This window comes from Jaculus jaculus, chromosome 2 (assembly GCF_020740685.1).
Source record: "Jaculus jaculus isolate mJacJac1 chromosome 2, mJacJac1.mat.Y.cur, whole genome shotgun sequence".
NCBI classification, from domain to species: Eukaryota; Metazoa; Chordata; class Mammalia; order Rodentia; family Dipodidae; genus Jaculus; species Jaculus jaculus.
Window position 1 is genome coordinate 125,283,140 of NC_059103.1, and position 18,231 is coordinate 125,301,370.

Below are 18,231 nucleotides of genomic sequence, written 5' to 3' on the forward strand. Positions count from 1 at the left end.
TATTCACACACCTCAAAGACACCATATGAAATATGTTTTAGAAGAATTGCCTCCAGTGTAATATCGAGGTCAAATAAACTTGAGAATATGAACTCAGAAGTGTTTGCTTAGGAATTAATTCAGGCTCAATAAGGGGCCCCCTGCTGGGCCTCACGAAGTGAGGCTTGAGCTAGGAAGGCTTTGATGATATGTTCCATAAGGAACCCTGACAATTAGGCATTGACAAGTGAGAAGCTCTAGTAGTTGGGGCAATGAACATGTGAAAATCTGAGTAGACAGAGATGTTTTACAAATGAAGAGCTCTCCTAAGTTCGTTTTTTTAAAAAAAAAAAACTTTTTTTATTAACAACTTCCATAATTATAGAAAATAAACCATGATAATTCCATTAAAAGATAGGGATGAAGATTCTAGAAACTTTTCCACAGCAACAGAACCACTATCTCCTCTTCAGTATCTCAGCCAATTCCTAGCCTACAGACTGATTAGCTTCTCCTTACGACCTCTAAGAACATCAGCATTTGAAGTTCCCAGTGGTCAGGATTCAGTTTCTGAATACTGTACCTTCCATGGAGAGAGATCTTAAACCAGCCAAGTACTCTGGAGTTCAGTTTAACCATTTAAAAAGTGGGGGTGATTGAGAATGCCACCAAGATTGCAGTATAATTCTCACATAAGTCATGCACTGTGATCATAAAACCAATCTGCAATTGGAATCATTTATGGACCAATTACTTTCCTTAAGGAACTAGAGACAAAAGATAGACCCAAGAAAGAAACAAAGAGAGAGAGAGGATGTTATGAAGCTTTTCTGTGTGATTTTTGTACTTGAATGTCTTTGTGTCATATCACAATAAATTCTAATTCTGGATGAGATGGGAAATTGATTTTCCAACCTTGTCACTTATCTGAAATGTTTTCATAAATTATAATTCCATCATAATAAAACGTATTTGATAGTTGCATTCAGCAAATTTAAAAGTCAAAGGGGAAAAAGAAGTCAAATATTCATGTCAGTCTACTCAGTCTGTCCCCCTTTCACTTCTCTGACCAAAGAAGGAAGGCCTGCAGGAATTCCCCTGACCCCATGCCTGAAAGTTAAGTAAAGCTTTCATTCCATGTCCGTTAGGATCTGAAGACTAACTTGCTAAGACAGTTTTCTCCTTAAAAATGACCTCCTTCTCTCCAATGATCTAAGAAAAGATATTTTCAAGCTCCAAAATTTCTGAGTATTTCCTAGATACCCATTTACCAAATATCATCGCCCTTTAATTTCCATGCTTAATATGAATGCTAAAAGTCAAATAGAGTGACTACAAAAATATATGTTCTAGCTGGGCGTGGTGGCGCACGCCTTTAATCCCAGCACTCGGGAGGCAGAGGTAGGAGGATCACCGTGAGTTCGAGGCCACCCTGAGACTCCATAGTGAATTCCAGGTCAGCCTGGGCTAGAGTGAGACCTTACCTCAAAAACCAAAAAAAAAAAAAAAAAAAAAAAAAAAAAAGAAAAATATATGTTCTAAACAAAGTATAATAAGGAAAAGGGCTTTGATAAGACATCAATGAAACAGTTGTGAAAGCATTTTGTGTGTTTTAATAGACCACAGGACAGATACAGAGCTTATTTCTTCTGATGATTTTTAAAATGTGTTATACTTTGGGGGAAACAATAACTAATATTTATTGAATGTTTATTACGTATGTGATTCATCCTAATGTTTTGTTTTATTGACATTTTTGCTCTCAATGAAACTCAGTAAAGTAGGTCTCATTGGTGTTCTTGTTGCTTTCACAAGAAGATAGGACCTCTGCAATTGTGAGCCACAGTCTTCCACTTGTTTTATCCAAATGGATGGTGCTATGGCCCATGTACCTCCAATTCAAATACAAAATAGGAAGCTGAAAGTTTCTAATGCTTACCCTCACTTTCTCCAAGCCTCCAGAATCATTCCCATGGCATTCTAACCAGCTGTCCTGATGTTGTGCTTGTTGTTAATGATCTCATAACAACATGAGTGATCCTGGTGCAATACAAGCACCAATAGTATCAGCCTTCTGTACCAGGCCCTTCAACACTCGTCCTCCCTGTGCAAAACAAAACCCAAAGCCTCTTGTGGCCTGCAAGCCCTTGCACTGCCTGGTATGGGATATGTGGATTTACCTTGTAGGTGCTCCCCTCTAACTCACTTCTTCAGTCACATTGCCCAGAGCCAGCAGACCAATGACAGCAAGTGCAGGAGTGTTGTCATTGTCTCACTAGGACTGATAAATGAACCTCTAAGGGTATGTCTGGTGAGCAAAGACCAGGGAAGCCTACTCCTCTTCCACTGGACCAACCAAATCTCCATGGCAGGGAAGTCCAAGCTCCATTGTCACCTTCTCCTTCTGGAGAGAACCTGGTCAAGATGTGGGGAGAGTCAGGGTACCTATCCTCATGCACACACTTCTTGGGATGGGGTCTGCAGTGGTCTGGGCACAAAGGCTGTGGTGTCTGGAGGTCACCTATCTGATGTGAGGTGGGATGACACCATGTTCAGACACAAACCCCTCTGTTCCTGTTATGTTGGACTCTGTAGGTTATGTACTTGGCCTTTGATTTTCTCTAAAACAGTGCCTTGCCTCATCACAACCATGAGCAATGATCCTTTGCTCTGTTGGGACAGTTGTCCCCAAACCCCACAGAGATAATCCCAGACTGTCACACAGCAACCTACCCTGCATAAATAGCACTCCAATTTTCTCCATCTAGCCATTTTAGAAAATGGAATCATGGTCTCTGGCCATACCATCCTGAATGTGCCCAATCTTGTCTGATCTCGGAAGCTAAGCAGGATTGGGACTGGGAGGGAGAAAAGAGCCTCTCTTTCTTTGTATCTTCTTTCCACTCAAACCTAAGTCTGCAAGAGCAAGGAAATTTGGGGGTTTGCTTCTTTTCTCCTGGACAGCAAACCCTGCATACTGACAAACCAATTATTAAACTCTGTTGAGTCCCTGTTTGGAAGATGAGGAAATTGACATGTCTGTGCAATGGAAAGTGACTTAACTGACCAGGATTCAATCCCAGGTTGTCGAATTTGGGGCCCTTCCCTAGATGACTATTCTGGAGGTGGGAAATGAATTAACCAGCCATACAAAAAGGCAGCTTGCCCCTGGCATTCGAGTCAAACATAAGATAAATTTTTATTTAGTCATCATCTTGTTGGTGAGGAAATTAACTAGTATCTTCACAATCCAGAAGGGTTTGTTAGCTGAAAAAAAATCTTACAAGTAAAAAAACAAATACTTTGAGTTTTGAGGCATTGACATTCCAGAAACATCAATTTAGAGAGCTCTGGATGAGTGTGTTCTCACAGAAACTCTAGGAGCCTTTACAAGCGGGCACTATTGGAAGCTTCTGCTGGAGTTGAAAAAGAGTAGGGGTATGTGAAAGCAGCTGCCTTTCCAGTAGATAATTAAGAAAACAATGCATAAACCAAGAGCACAATAATCTCTTGATGCATATTTTGAGTCTCTGGATGGAGATGTAATCGTCTAGATATTCCAGATGCCTGCAGTAGAGGTGACCAAAAGTTCACAAGCAGGCATCAGTGTGAGCTAGGCATATGCCCACTTCCTGTATGGCCAAGACTCATTTCATATAGAGCTTTTATAAAGTCCCTCTTCACACATAACTATAGGCACCAAGGTCAAACACTACAAGAGAGAAGTTACCAAACCCATAATCTATAGCAAGATAGTATATGGGCAATCCCTCTGAGTTTTGAGATCAAGGTATACTTATTATTTAAGTGCCACAGCAGTTCCACTGGAGAGAGAGTTCTCACCTACCATATGGCAGAGTGCTGAGCTCCTGGTATCCTAGAGACAGAAGAATTTTGTTTTATCTTTAGAAAACTAATAGATGGTGAAATGTCTTTTCTGTTATTGGTTTTTGCAAAATGACAAGTATGAAACTTGAAAAGACTTTCAAGAGCATGTTCTGTTAGCCAAGAGAGACTGCTGTCCCATATCTTATCTGCTGTGAGATGGCCCCCAGGACAGATCAGTTCCTGCCATTGCAGATTCCCAGGCAAGCCATCATACACTAATAATGCCAATCTGCTCTTGTCATGTATTTACACAGTGATCAGCTAAAGACACAGAGATACAGCTGTTAGTCTGTCTTCAGATCACACACCCTGGTTTGGTTTTGTGCTATTTGGGTTATAACTGGAATTCAGTATGAAACCTAGAGACTTTCTTCCAGGTTAGATTTGCCTTCCTTTGGTCAGGAAAGTCAGACAGAAGGAAAGTGTAGCATTTCAAATCCAGCATTTAAAAATCTGGTAACATTGTTTTCTCATTGCTTCCTTCCTACTTCTCAAGTTGAGTGAGAGTACAGGTTAGCGGAAGCTCACAGTGTCTCCCTGGAATGCTCTGTGCCGCAGAGCAGAGCAACATGCCGAGGTGCAAGTTAGTCAGAAGTTCTGAAGAAGCCATAGCTCCCACCCACAGAGGAAGAAAGCTTAACAGATGAGAACATTGCAGGGAGGGGAGAGAGGATGATGAGCACATAATCCATGAGTTCCTTTTCCTAGCCTTACTTTAACTTTTCTCCAAATTTCTGAAATCATAGGTATTATCTTCACCAGTAGTGATAGCCATATATATACATATATACATGTTACATATTAATATATATATGCATATTACATATTATATACACATACATATTATATACATATGTATGTGACATGAAAGCAGAAGAGGGACTATTTAGGGGGAAGGGGGAATGGACAAGGAGGAACAAGAGCCAAGAAGGGATGAGGGGGGAGAGGGCCAATGGAGGAAGGAACAAATAAGAGCAAAGTATAATGGTAATATGTATGAAAATGTCATAATGGAACTCAATATTTTGTACACTAATTGAAAAGTTTGTGATAATAAATAAAGCAATATTCTATTTTGTAAGGTCCAAGTGGCCATTTTTTTAAATCCCTGAGATTGTCAGGAAAGCTGAATGAATGCCATTTGATGTTTATATGTACTGAACTGACAAAATTCAGTCATTATTCTCTGAGCTTGTATTGCATGGCATGTTAAACTTGCAGTTAAAAGATAAAGTGGTGGTCTGGCTGAATGGGTTAGTAGTTAAGGCATTTGCCTGCAAAGCCAAAGGACCCAGGCTCGATTCCCTGGGTCCCACGTTAGCCAGGTGTACAAAGGGGCACAAGCATCTGGAGTTCATCTGCAGTGGCTGTAGACCATGGCATGCCCATTCTTCTCTCTCTCTCCCTCCCTTTCTCTCTCTCTCTCTCTCTCCCTCTTTCTCTGTCAAATAAATAAAAATAAAATATATTTTAAAAGATAAAGTGGAGATGGTCCTCATGCAGAATTTCAGTCACCTCATGACAAAAGAACCTCACATAAACTAAACAATTCTGCTTAGTCATTTCCCACAGCTGATCTATGAAAACCACATGGAGCAGTGGCCATTCCCTCCTATTGGGAGAACACATGGAGGAGAGGGAAGGAAAAAATTAGCATTTGCTGATCCTTCTGGTGTGTGACTGGCACATAGTAGGTGCTTATTTAGTCATGATCTCCTTGCATCCTCTCAACACCCTGAAACATAGATGTCATTCTCACTTGACAAATGAGAAAACTGGTGTCCATATAGCATAGAGCTGGTAAGGGCAAGAATAACATTCAACCAAAAACTACATGGTCTATGGTCTCATCTCTTGCATTATATCACTATGTAACTAAAAATAGCTCTTCACATCACAGAGATGTGATGAAAAGCTGATAGTAATAGGAGATACAAGATAAAGTTACACGGGTTCAAACCCATAAAGAATGGAGCCCTGGAAGGTAACAAGCTAAGAGAAACACACAAGTATCAAGAACACTGAGGGCATGTGCCTGAATAAGTAGGCCAGTCGATCTAAAGCAACAAATTCAACTTTTCATAGAAATTTAGGCTTATCTAGTACCAAATTAGAAACTCAGAGAGCCTAGAACTTCTTATTTAACTGCTAAGCTTAATTAATTATTTTATTGTGGTAAAATATAAATAAGACAGAATTGTCATCATATGTTAGCAATTGTTAAGTGCATGATTTAATAGTATTTCACATTTACTTGTTCTAAAACTATTGTCACCATCCATCTCCAGAAATTGTTTTCTTCTCAAACTCAAAGTTTATCACAAGTAAATATTTGATTTCCAGTTTGTATTTTGCTAGATCTTAAAAGAAAGCTTTCAGTCTTTTACCACTTAGCAATATTTTAGCCATGGGCATTTCATATCTAGCCTTTATTAGGATGAAGTTGCCTTGCATTCCTAGGTAGACAAGTAAATGTCTTTTATTATGAAGTAGTGTTCAAGTTTATCAAATGCTACTTTTCTGTCTATTAAAATGAGTGCATGTATTCCTCACTTTCCTTCTGTTACTATGTGCTATATTACATTAATTTATTTTTATACATTGGATTTTTGTTCTGTTGCTGTTCTTTGCAGTGCTGAGGAGTAAACCCAGACAGGCCCTTATGCATGCCAGGCACATTCCCTATCTGAGATATATCCACAACACAATTCATTTTTACATATTAAACCCCATCCTTATATTCCAGGAACAAATCCCACTTGGCCCTGGTACATAAGTCTCTTACTACACTACTGAATTCACTTTGTTGGTATTTTGTTGAATCCTTTCCCTTCAGCATTCATCAGCAACATTGATGCATACTTTTCTTGCAGTCTTTATCTAGCTTTGCTATCAGGCTATCAGGGCAATGTTATCCTGATGGAATTACATAAAAACATTACCTTCTCTTCAATTTTTTCTGGTGGTGTTGAGAATTTCTCAAGGATTTTCTTTGTTAGAGAATTTCTTTTGTTGTTGACTCAGTGTCCTTACAAGTTAGAGGTATGTCCTGATTATTTTTTTTTTATTTCTTCATGTTTCCATAAGGGGATTACGTGTGGCTAGAATTTACCCATCTCCTCTCGATTGCCCTACCTCTAAGTGTACAACTGCTGGTAGTGCTCTATACGAATATTCTTCCTTCCTGTTCAAGTGTGTGCCTCCATTGATATTTTTAAATATTTTACTTATTTACTTATTTGAGAAAGAGAGAGAAAGAGGCAGACATAGAGAGTGAATGAGCACTCCAGGGCCTCCAGCCACTGCAAACAAACTACATATGCCATCTTGTACATGGAGCTTATGTGGGTACTGGGGAATCAAACCTGGCTCCTTAGGCTTCACAAGCAAGTGCCTTAACCTCTAAGCCATCTCCAGCCCTCCATTGATAATTTTAATAACTTGAGTACTTTATTGTGTTCTTAATCTAATAAGATTGCAATTGTATTGCTTTTTTTTATACACCTGCATATATCCAGCACCAAATAAATGTAGCACTGAGTGAGAGCCAGCGCTTTGACCTTAACCTAAGTGTAGTTACAACCAGCACTTGTTCTCATTTTTTCCTGTTCTCTACTCGTTCATGCTCTACCTGTTATCAGATCCTTACTCCTGCTAGCGTTGCCTTTAGTTTGTTCTATTTTATTTTATTTTTTTATTTTTTTTTTATTTTGGTGTTTCGAGGTAGGGTCTCACTCTAGCCCAGGCTGACCTGGAATTCACTATGGTGTCTCAGGGTGGCCTCGAACTCATGGCGATCCTCCTACCTCTGCCTCCCAAGTGCTGGGATTAAAGATGTGCGCCACCACGGCCGGCTTGTTCTATTTTTTTAATTCCTAAGATGTAAAGTTAGATTATGAATGGAAGATCTTTCATGACTTTTAAACATTTATAACTATAAATGTCTTAGCTTAGCAGTGTTCCCCTGTATCCTATCATTTTGCTATTTTTTTTAAATTTCATGTGTAGTGAAAGAGTCTCTGATTTTCCTTGAAATTTATTTATCCCACTAACTGCTTAAAGTGTATTGTTTAATTTCCACATATTTCCATATATCCCATTTCATTCCATTACGGTCAGAAAAGAAATCTTGTGTAAATTAGGGCTTGTTAAATGGCCTATAACTTACTGTGTGGGTCTATTATAGGTGATGTTGCTTATAAAAGTGTATGTGGCTAGAGTTGGGTGAATATTCTGTTCATTCTACTAGGTCGGTTATTCTATACTGTTACTCTTGTTCTCTATTTTCTTGGTGATCTTCTTTCTTGTTAATATCTGATATTTTAAAAATAAAATCTTAGTTTCCTAACTCAGATAAAAATCTTAAAATAATCTTGTTATAAATCAGGAATTATACAGTCATCCTATAATAAAAACATGTATGTTCAGACATTGAAAGCATTTTTTGGCAGGGCCATCATATCTGGTCATACTGGTTATAAACAATACAATATAGGTTTTTGTGACTGTTTTTATTTCCAGCAAACCAGTAGGCACCATTTCATAGCTCAGTATGATGAGATACAGAAAGAGATAACCTTTCTGATTCACAAGTCCTGATTGAGACTAATGTGTCTTAACTCCATAAGCACATGAAATGTACATGTAAGCCAACTGCTGTTTTCTACCAGCCCACAGGACACACTTGGGTTAGGATTTATGAATCAGTTTGGGGTCTCTACAAGCCCAAATCAAAATTACCTGAAGAGCTTAAAGCGGAAGTATATACCCCAACCCCAAATGTTGCCACTCAAGGTTCCAGCAAGAGAGAACATTGTAATTTAGGGACACATAGGAGGTATGTCTACAATGCTTTGCTCCTCTACAGCCCTCAGTGGCGTGTCTTCATACATGACTTGTTTTCTCTCAGTGTCTTGTGAAGAACTAATTGAAGCCCAAAACAGTAAACCATCTCCCAGCCAGCTTTAAGGTCAAATCTTGTTAGCAATCTCATACCAGTCCATTAATTGTCCACAATCAACACTCCCTTTCTGTGTGAATGTCTGACAAAAGCTGGTTTTCATGCCTGTTTAGTTCAGATACTAGGTTCATTCTGCCTTCATTGTCTTATCGCTGAGATGAGCTCTATGCAGATTGTGTATGAACAGACTGATTCATTCTGGCCAAGTGTAAACAGCAGTTTGTGAAGCTAGACCTTATCTCATGTAGGAAAACTGCTGTACGTCACAGCGGCTGTAGCCTATCAAGACCAAAGTCATTGCTTCTGTCCAATAATGAAGTTATTTAACCAGTGATATATTTTTTCTCTATCTTGGCTTCTTGGAAACAATAAGTGCTCAGTTGGAATAATATTAGCTTGGGGTTGTGGTATTTTTAGAATTTTGTTGTTAGTTATTTATATAGATGCATGTCTTTTTATACAGTTATCTGTTTAGAACTTTTTTACAGACTTATTATTCTGAATAAGCCCCAATGGTGACTAGTTATCTTAGAATAATTATGCCACTGTCATAGATACTGAAATACCTTTCAGTATTGTGGATGATGGATAAGTATGTTTAAACTGTATGGTTCTTTGCATCCCCCCCCCCCACAACACACACACCAAATCCTGAGACAATTCTAGGAGATTTTTTTTTCCTTAGAACTTAAATGTTCCTTAATTATATCAAAATCACCCAAATACATTTTAGAAATCTTAATATATTCTCACCCATTTACAACATTTGGAAAGAGCCAAATCTGGAGTTTATCATTTTAATATAAAGGCCTTTGCCTGAGGAAATTAGTGTTCCTTTACTATTCACAAGCACAAAAAATCCTAATTGAAATATCTTTACATTTGGTGAGGGCATTCATTTAATTTACTTGTGTTCTATTAGCAAGATGTCTTGGTCCAGGAATAAATGTGCATTGGATTCTTGATGATTTGTTTTATACAGTCTGTCCCCACAGGCTTATTCTGCCCCAGGATACTAATAAGGAGTCTCAGAGCCAGCTCGTTTGTGTCTTTATTATAGGCAAGAATGGCACCAAAACAATATTTTACTTAGAACATCTACAACTTCCACTCAGTTCAATTCAATGCAATTTATCAAGTAATTATTAAATGTGCTAGTCATTTTCACAGTGTCTGGGACTATAGGAATGAATATAAACCAGTCTCTACATTCATGAATTCCACAGACAAGAAGGCCTGAAATGAAGTGTGCATGAAGGGGTAATAACACAGAGGAGCAGCTGCCCGCACCAGAGGGGAAGGACATTGTGGTTTCTCAGAGGAGTTTACTCATAGAATATCATTGAGCAGTCAGCCTAGAGTATGAAGGGAGATTCATATAGGACTTCAAAGGCTCTGGACAGGTGGTGGTAGAGGATCTCCCAGAGCATTTCCAAACCTGATTCAGGAACCTAGTGCTCATTGACTGCACAAGTACATGTGAAATACCACGAGACAAGGCATAATAGCATGAAAAGTGCCCTGATAAATAATGGTGGAGCTAGAGAAAAGCTGAGCATTAATGTATTGACCTGAGTTTAAGGTAGCTCCCTATGCATATATAAACATTTTTCCAATGAAAATAAAATACAGAATGGTACTGGAACCAACTTAAGTAAAGTTTTAGGGGTAGAGATGAGTAGTTACGTGTCTGTATTTTTTTAACTCCTTGGCAAGGACATTTAGCAAGATGCACATGGCACGTGCATTGAGACATTTTACCTCTTTGCTGCATCATTGTTGCTCCTTCCTCTGGTACCTTGTATGGTGTGCTTCTCCAGCTGCCAGTACTGACATGTTGCACGAGGCTGAAGAGCCATGAAGGATTCTCACTAGAATCACAGTGCCTGTCCCTTCTTCGACTTGGATACCTTTCACTTTCATGACTTTTGCCTTGGCTGTTTTAAAAAGCCTGGCTTTTAAGAATCAAATATTAATCTTGAACTGACACTCCTAGGTATAATTCCTAAGTTAATTTCAATTTCCCTGCTTCCTTTTTTTTTTTCTTTTTCCTTGTTTCATTCATTTGGGTGTTTTTCTCCCTATTCCTTTTTCTTTTATTGACTTTGTTGATAAACATCTATAATCATTCCAAACTTTCAGGGACTTAGGTCATTCCAAGTATATATTTCTTCCAAATACAATTTTTTTGTCCAAAAAATGAATAAGAAAACACCTCAAAAAAGGAGATAACACCCTCTATTCAGATGAAAATGTAAAAGGAAGAATCTTGTCATAATTTTATGTAGTAACTGTATTAGTCAGCTTTCTGTCACTATATTAAGACATGAAGTAATCAGCTTGTGAACAGGTTTGTTCTGCCTCACAGCTTTGTGGATTCCAGCCATAGCCATCTAGTCTTGTTGTTTTGGGCCTGGGGTCATATGCCATGGTCAGAGCACATTAGCAGAATTACTCACAACTTGGCCAGGACATTGAGGGTGAGAAAGCAGCTGGGCTTTCAACTAATATTCACCAGGTCCCACCTCTCCAAGGATTACACCACCTTACTCTTTGCACCACCTGGGAAACAAGCCTTTGAATGATGTGCTTTTGCGGGACCTTCAAAAATCTAAGTATAAAAGTCTTTTTATTTCTAAAAATAAAATTATACTAGGAAAGGTCAGTTGAATTGGTCTCATTATTCTTGAACCTGAAACCAAGTTGTCACTCAGAAACATTAGAGGGTTCCCAAAAGCTAGGAAGTGTCCTTGACAGGTCTAATAATATACCCTTTGGGCAAGGAAGTCATTACATACCACAGACTTTCTACAAGGAAGTCATTACACACTCACAAGCTTTCTACAAGGAAGTCATTACCCATCCACAGGCTTTCTTCAAGGAATTCATTACACATCCACAGGCTTTCTACAAGGAAGTCATCACATACCCACAGACTTTCTACAGGAAATGTGAGTGCTCAGTAGTCCATGCTGCAAATCTCTTGGCTTTGAGGGTTTGGGGGTATTTATCTGAACAATCGTGAGGGTACCTAATATTTGTAGAATAATATCGCCACAGTAGACATTCTGAACAGAGAGGGTTTTGCATGATCTGAACCCTGTGCATCTGCTGATTTCTGGGATTTGGCATCTGAAAGGCCTGTAAGTGGCTAAGAACACAGAAGAAAGGTGGGTTTGTCAGTATCAGCCACCACCTGGGTGCCACAGCAGACATTCTGGCCTGGCCTACAGAGGATCTCAGCAGTCTTGTCACACAGACTCCCTGCATTCATCACAGTGGAGTATCCCTCCGTGTTCCTCACCCCACACCCTGCAGCCTGCTCTGAAGAGTCCTTCAGAGGGCTCAGTCATCACTACAGCAGACCTTCCCCAAGAGAGGGTTTAGCATTGTCTGAACCCTTGGCTCTTGATACACCCGAGAGCTATAGCTGCTGCTATTATGCCTGCAACTAAGACCCAAGCTCCCAGCCTGCACTTCTTTTGCTCACACTTCAACATCTAGCAGCCACTGCAATGCTGAGAACAAACCTGAGCCATGGTGCTGGAGCCACAGTCGCTCCACATATATACATGCTCTGGATCTCACTGCATGAATGTTCTACAATTGTCTGTGCCATAGACATGGCAGACACATGTGCGGCAGGTACCTCTATGGCCCAGGTCCCCAAGCATGCCTGAGCATTGGATCCTGCATGAGCGTGAGCATTCCATGACTGCCCACACCTAGAAGACTGGAGTCACTGCCATAGTAGGACCAGCTATGCCCCAGATCCTGTAGTCACCCTAGCATCTGTGCTCCTAACCCTGCATCCCACCTGCTTCATGAGTTTTCCACCTCACATGCCACTCATAGTGTTTCCCTGAGGACACTCCATACACTGGTCAGTGGTCATGAATGCCACACATCAGACACCACCACCAACACCATGAGCATTCCATACCCACTCTTTGTACTGTGAACATGTTGGTGAGTCAGACCCAGTGCCAAGCAAGAGGAAGATGTGATCAGCTGAGACACATGCTGCTGATTGGCAGTCAAAGTCACACACTGTTTCTAGATATGGGGACTATGAAGGGCACGGGTAAACAGCGAGAGCTGTTTCTGTGCAGTGCTCATTTAAGCACTGGTGAGGTGGAAATGGATTTGCACAATCTGTAAGGTTGTGTTTTCAAAAGAAAAGTAGTGGAATGGAGAGATGACTCAGTAATTGAAGGTACTTGCTTTCAAAGCCTGATGGCCCAAGTTTGACTTCCCAGTATCCATGTCAAACCAAATGTACAAAGTGACACATGCATCTAGAGTTTGTTTGCAATGGCATAAGGCTCTGGTGTGCACATTCTCTTTCTCACTCTCTATGTATTATTTATGTTTGGAGCTGGTAAAAAGATATAACATTCTTGAACATAGTATAATCAAAGGTTTTGATTGATTTTTAAATCTCAAGATGTGTGTGTGTGCGTGCATGCATGCAATCAGCTTCACACGATAAAGTAAATTGTCATCTCACCTTTATGATCATTGAACATTTGTATCCAAAGTCAGGTTGATTTGGCTGGAGAGATGGCTCAGCAGTTAAAGGTGCTTGTTTTCAAAGCCTAGCAGCCTGGTTTGGTTCCCTAGTACTCATGTAAAGCCAGATGCACACAGTGACACCTGTGTTTGGAGTGCATTTGTAGCAGCACTAGGCCCTGGCACACCCATTTTCTTTCTCTCTGTCTGTCTTCCTGTCCTTCCAAATAAATAAATATAAACCCAAGTCCGGTTGATTGCCCAGGCTACCCAACATAAGGGGCACAGCATGTGGGTTAGGTGAACTCAGTCATACAAAGCACAAGACGTGCCTCCCAACATGGGTTTGGGTGGCTTAAAACATGGTCTGTCACTCAAGCTGTACATAACGTTTTTCTCAGAACTGTGACAGCCTGCCTGGAAATTCATGTCCTTCTCATTCTAAGAAGAGCATTGCATCACCAACAGGGGGAATAAAGGACAAAATCATGTTCTTTCCAAGAGAAAGCAAAACTTGTAACCTAGAGCAGGTTAGCTTCCAGGTGAGGTCTCAAATGAACAGATGCACAGATGCAGAACTCTAAAAGGTGGGTGGTCAGGATGAATATTGGCTATCTCCTGAATTAGAGGCTCAAGCCTTGGAAGGGTATGGAGTGACTCAGGCTGAGAAGGGCAGAGGACCACATGGAGTGGACTCCTCAGCACTCACATAAACATCTGGGCATTGCCATACATGTCTGTAACCCCAGGCCTGTGGAGAGCAAACCAGAGAATTGCTAGGGCTTGCAAAACTTGCGTCAACTCAGTGAGAGACTCCATCTCTAGGATGAGTGTGGAACATGGATGGGTGATGGAAGGGGATACTTGACATTATCCTCTGACTTCCTGACATGCCCATGAAGCACATATGCTTGCATGTATTCACATGTGTGCATACACACACACACACACATACACACCATGTACTACACACACATGTCACATGGCAAAAATTTTTATATTCTTACGGGCTGGGGAAAAGACTCAATGGGTAAAGTGCTTGCCACCATGCAAGCATGAGGATCTGAGTGGAGATCCCTGAAACTCACATGAGATGCCTGGCATGGTGGTGGTGTGCATCTATAATCCCAGCACTGGGGAGGCAGAGAAAGGAGATTACCTGGGACTCACTGGCGAGTTCATCTCATCAAACCAGTGACTTCTAAGTTCACAAAAGATCCTGTCTGAAAGAATAAGATTAACAACTGAGAAAACACCTGAAATTGACCTTTGTCCCCTACATATCTAATCATATGCATGGACATGTGCCCCCACACAGAGATATGCATATTCACTACTCAAATGCAAAATAAATAAATTATTTAAAACAAAAGTATTGATTCCACATACTTTTTATGTTTCCAAAAAAGGAGAAAAACTGTAATGTATCTGTTTATGCTAACAATGGCTCTGATGAGGATAAGGCAGGCAAACTCTACAGCACACAAGACCTTTCTTTGTCTCAACAAATCTTGGCATGGCTCCACAAGTAAGCCAGATGTAAAACAGCTTGCCATAATGTTCCATGGAAAATGTGGAACTCTCAAAAAGAGCTTCCCCCAGAGAGGCTGGGGTGTCTCAGAGAAGCCCTGTGTGCCCAGGGCTCAAAGACATGATCTTGAGACCGAAAAGTGTGTGGAAAAGGAACCTAAGGTTTAGAAACCTTTGAGAAAATACTACCCAATTGGTCATGATGAAATAAGAAAATAAGAGAAGTGGCTAAAAAGTTATTTCTATAGAATCTGTCACTTATGAAAGGCTGAGATGAAGACAGTACAGGAGGCATGTACAAAAGTTGCAGGGAGAATATTGGATTGCATTATGAGGAGGTGCACACCAAGTATCAAAACCATGACAAACTTGTTCTATGAACTCCTATCCTTAGTTGAAAAAAAAAAAAAAAAAGAGCAAGACCTCTTTTGGAAACAAGCTATATTCTTCTTTCCTGGCAGTGCAGATGGAAAGCAGCTAGCCTCTCAGTGTCTTGTAGCAGTGACTCACTGTGCACCACTGAATCTCTGAGCTGGTTGGGAGCCTCACAGGTCACTGTTTCATCAACAAGGACACTGGCTTCAATAGTTGTCCACAGTCATGCAGGTAATAAGTTTTCGAGCTGAAACACCAGCCTAGTTGTATCAACCTCCAACCCATGGTTTTCTTGCTACACAAAAATTGTCTCCTTGTTTGATTTACAACAAATACACAGAAAACTAAATTCCACTCCATTTCCAGATCTCAGCCTTCACACTGGTTGCATTCCCACTCCCTTCCGGTATTCTGTGTGTTTTTTCAGTTCAGAAAGGAAAGTTACTGGGATCTGCATGTGAACCTTTAGTCCAGCTGAAACTCACAGAAATTAAGAATGTCTTGTGAGGTCCAGGCTAGCCTGCTCCAAGCTACCAGGTCCAAAGTGACTTGACAGCCACACCATCACTGCACCTCACTTTGACCAATGTCTTCCTGTTTGTCTTTGTAGGTTTCACAGCAGCAGCCTCCCTCGTGTCCTTGGCTTGGGCCCTGGCCTCCTACCAGAAGGCCCTGCGGGACTCTCGAGATGATAAAAAGCCCATCAGCTACATGGCCGTCATCATCCAGTTCTGCTGGCACTTCTTCACCATTGCCGCCAGGGTCATCACATTCGCCCTCTTTGCCTCAGTTTTCCAGCTGTACTTTGGGATCTTCATCGTCCTCCACTGGTGCATCATGACCTTCTGGATCGTCCACTGTGAGACAGAATTCTGTATCACCAAATGGGAAGAGATTGTGTTCGACATGGTGGTGGGGATCATCTATATCTTCAGTTGGTTCAACGTCAAGGAAGGCAGGACACGCTGCCGGCTGTTCATTTACTATTTTGTGATCCTTTTGGAAAACACAGCCTTGAGTGCACTCTGGTACCTCTACAAAGCTCCCCAGATTGCAGATGCATTTGCCATCCCCGCGCTGTGCGTGGTGTTCAGCAGCTTTTTAACTGGTGTTGTTTTCATGCTGATGTACTATGCCTTCTTCCATCCCAATGGGCCCAGATTTGGGCAGTCACCAAGTTGTGCTTGTGAAGACCCTGCCACTGTCTTCTCTCTGCCTCCAGAAGTAGCCACAAGCACCCTTCGGTCCATCTCCAACAACCGCAGTGTTGCCAGTGACCGAGATCAGAAATTTGCAGAGCGAGATGGATGTGTACCTGTGTTTCAGGTGAGACCAACTGCCCCATCCACCCCATCATCTCGACCACCACGGATTGAAGAATCGGTCATTAAAATTGACCTGTTCCGGAATAGGTACCCAGCATGGGAGAGACATGTGTTGGACCGAAGCCTGAGAAAGGCCATCTTAGCCTTTGAATGCTCACCGTCTCCTCCAAGGCTGCAGTACAAAGATGATGCCCTTATTCAGGAGCGGTTAGAATATGAAACCACTTTATAATACAAAACGACTGGCATGAGCCACAATGTCCACATGAAGAGGTGACAACTGGGCTGTGGCAATAATGACATGTCATCCTAGAGTAGGGCAATGAGCTACAGTGTTCTTAGTCTGACCGTTATCATGATATGGTTTGATCTTCCATCAGCTGCCTGCCTGTTGCTGCTCGCCATTCAAGCCAGCAGTACTGAAAGTCTCTTCACTCACCTGAAGGGGCAATACCAGCGTAGTGCGACTGTTGCTACCAAATTCCTCCAGCATAACTCGGAGCACATCCACCAGAGGGTACTATTATTATGAAAAATTTTGCCTCTAATCACTCGGGTAGGGTATTTTGATGGAGTTTACTGATTTGTGAATACACACACATACACACACACACACACACACACACACACACACACACACACACCAGTCCTCTGTCAAAATATCTTGTGGGATTTTCCTGAATGCAAAATACAAAGCTCTGATTCCTATAGGAATAGAAGAACAAAGAGAGAGAGAGAATATATTCCTCAAGACTCCAGGAAAAAAGCACTGCTTAGAAAAGAATTTACAATCGTTTTCTTATTTAGAAACCAATGCCATGTGTGGGAAAGCCTGTATAATGGACAGCAAACTCAAGTGTTTACACATGTATCCACATTGATGGAATGATTTCTCTTCTACATATTTCAGGATTTATTTTTTAGTTTAGGTTTTCAGTTGAGAACATCCTTTATGACAGAAATCCTATGCAGCACATGTATGGCTTTCGACAAGACCAAGGAGCTTGAACACTCCACATTGTAAATTAAATGCTAACCATGATTCAGTATTCAACTGCAAAAATTTAATACATCCACAAAGAGAGATTGGGGGAGGGACAGAATGCAAGTCTGATTCCCAGGTATGTGCAACTCACAGTGGAAGGCACCATGAGAGGCACAGGAGAAGAGGCCAGAACCAGGTCTGCTTTCAGATGCAGAAAGATGTTTGCTGAGTTTGCATAGACAGGTGTGATTCCAGAAAAGCATGCCACATCTTTCTAGTGCCAAACTCCATCCAACCATAGAACTGTCATGGAAGTCCCCAGAACTGACAACTAATGGTGTACCCCCCCCAAAAAAAAAAAGCAGACAAGAGAAGAACCATCAAGTTCTCCACTATGTGCAGACTCCTAGCCCAAGGTTAAAGTGATGTGTCCTCTAGAGGCGTAAGGACACTTGGTAGTAAGTATGAAAACACGAATACAGTGCATATGCTGTGAGGAAACCTTCTGAACTGATTGAGGGCTTGTCTCTCTATCCACTAAGATTTCTATTTGAATCATCTGTAAAGTTTCACTCTTACAACAAGCTTCTCGGTTTTAAATACCTCCGTACAGCAAGTAAACGTTCCCACTTTCTGTTCTCAGTGTCCTTGGTCATGGTGCTTTTTGTTGCACTAAA

The 18,231-nt window shown here is 40.9% G+C and overlaps 1 protein-coding gene across 1 annotated transcript in view; it reads left to right on the forward strand.

Moving 5' to 3' along the window:
• Window positions 1-17,964, forward strand: part of Xkr4 (XK related 4) — a 406,528-nt gene extending 388,564 nt beyond the window's left edge. The window contains exon 3 of the mRNA XM_045142951.1: window positions 15,855-17,964. Within this exon, the coding sequence (XP_044998886.1) occupies window positions 15,855-16,801 (947 nt within the window). The 3' untranslated portion in view covers window positions 16,802-17,964. The remainder of the gene's footprint in view (window positions 1-15,854) is intronic.
• The last annotated feature ends 267 nt before the right edge of the window (window positions 17,965-18,231 follow it).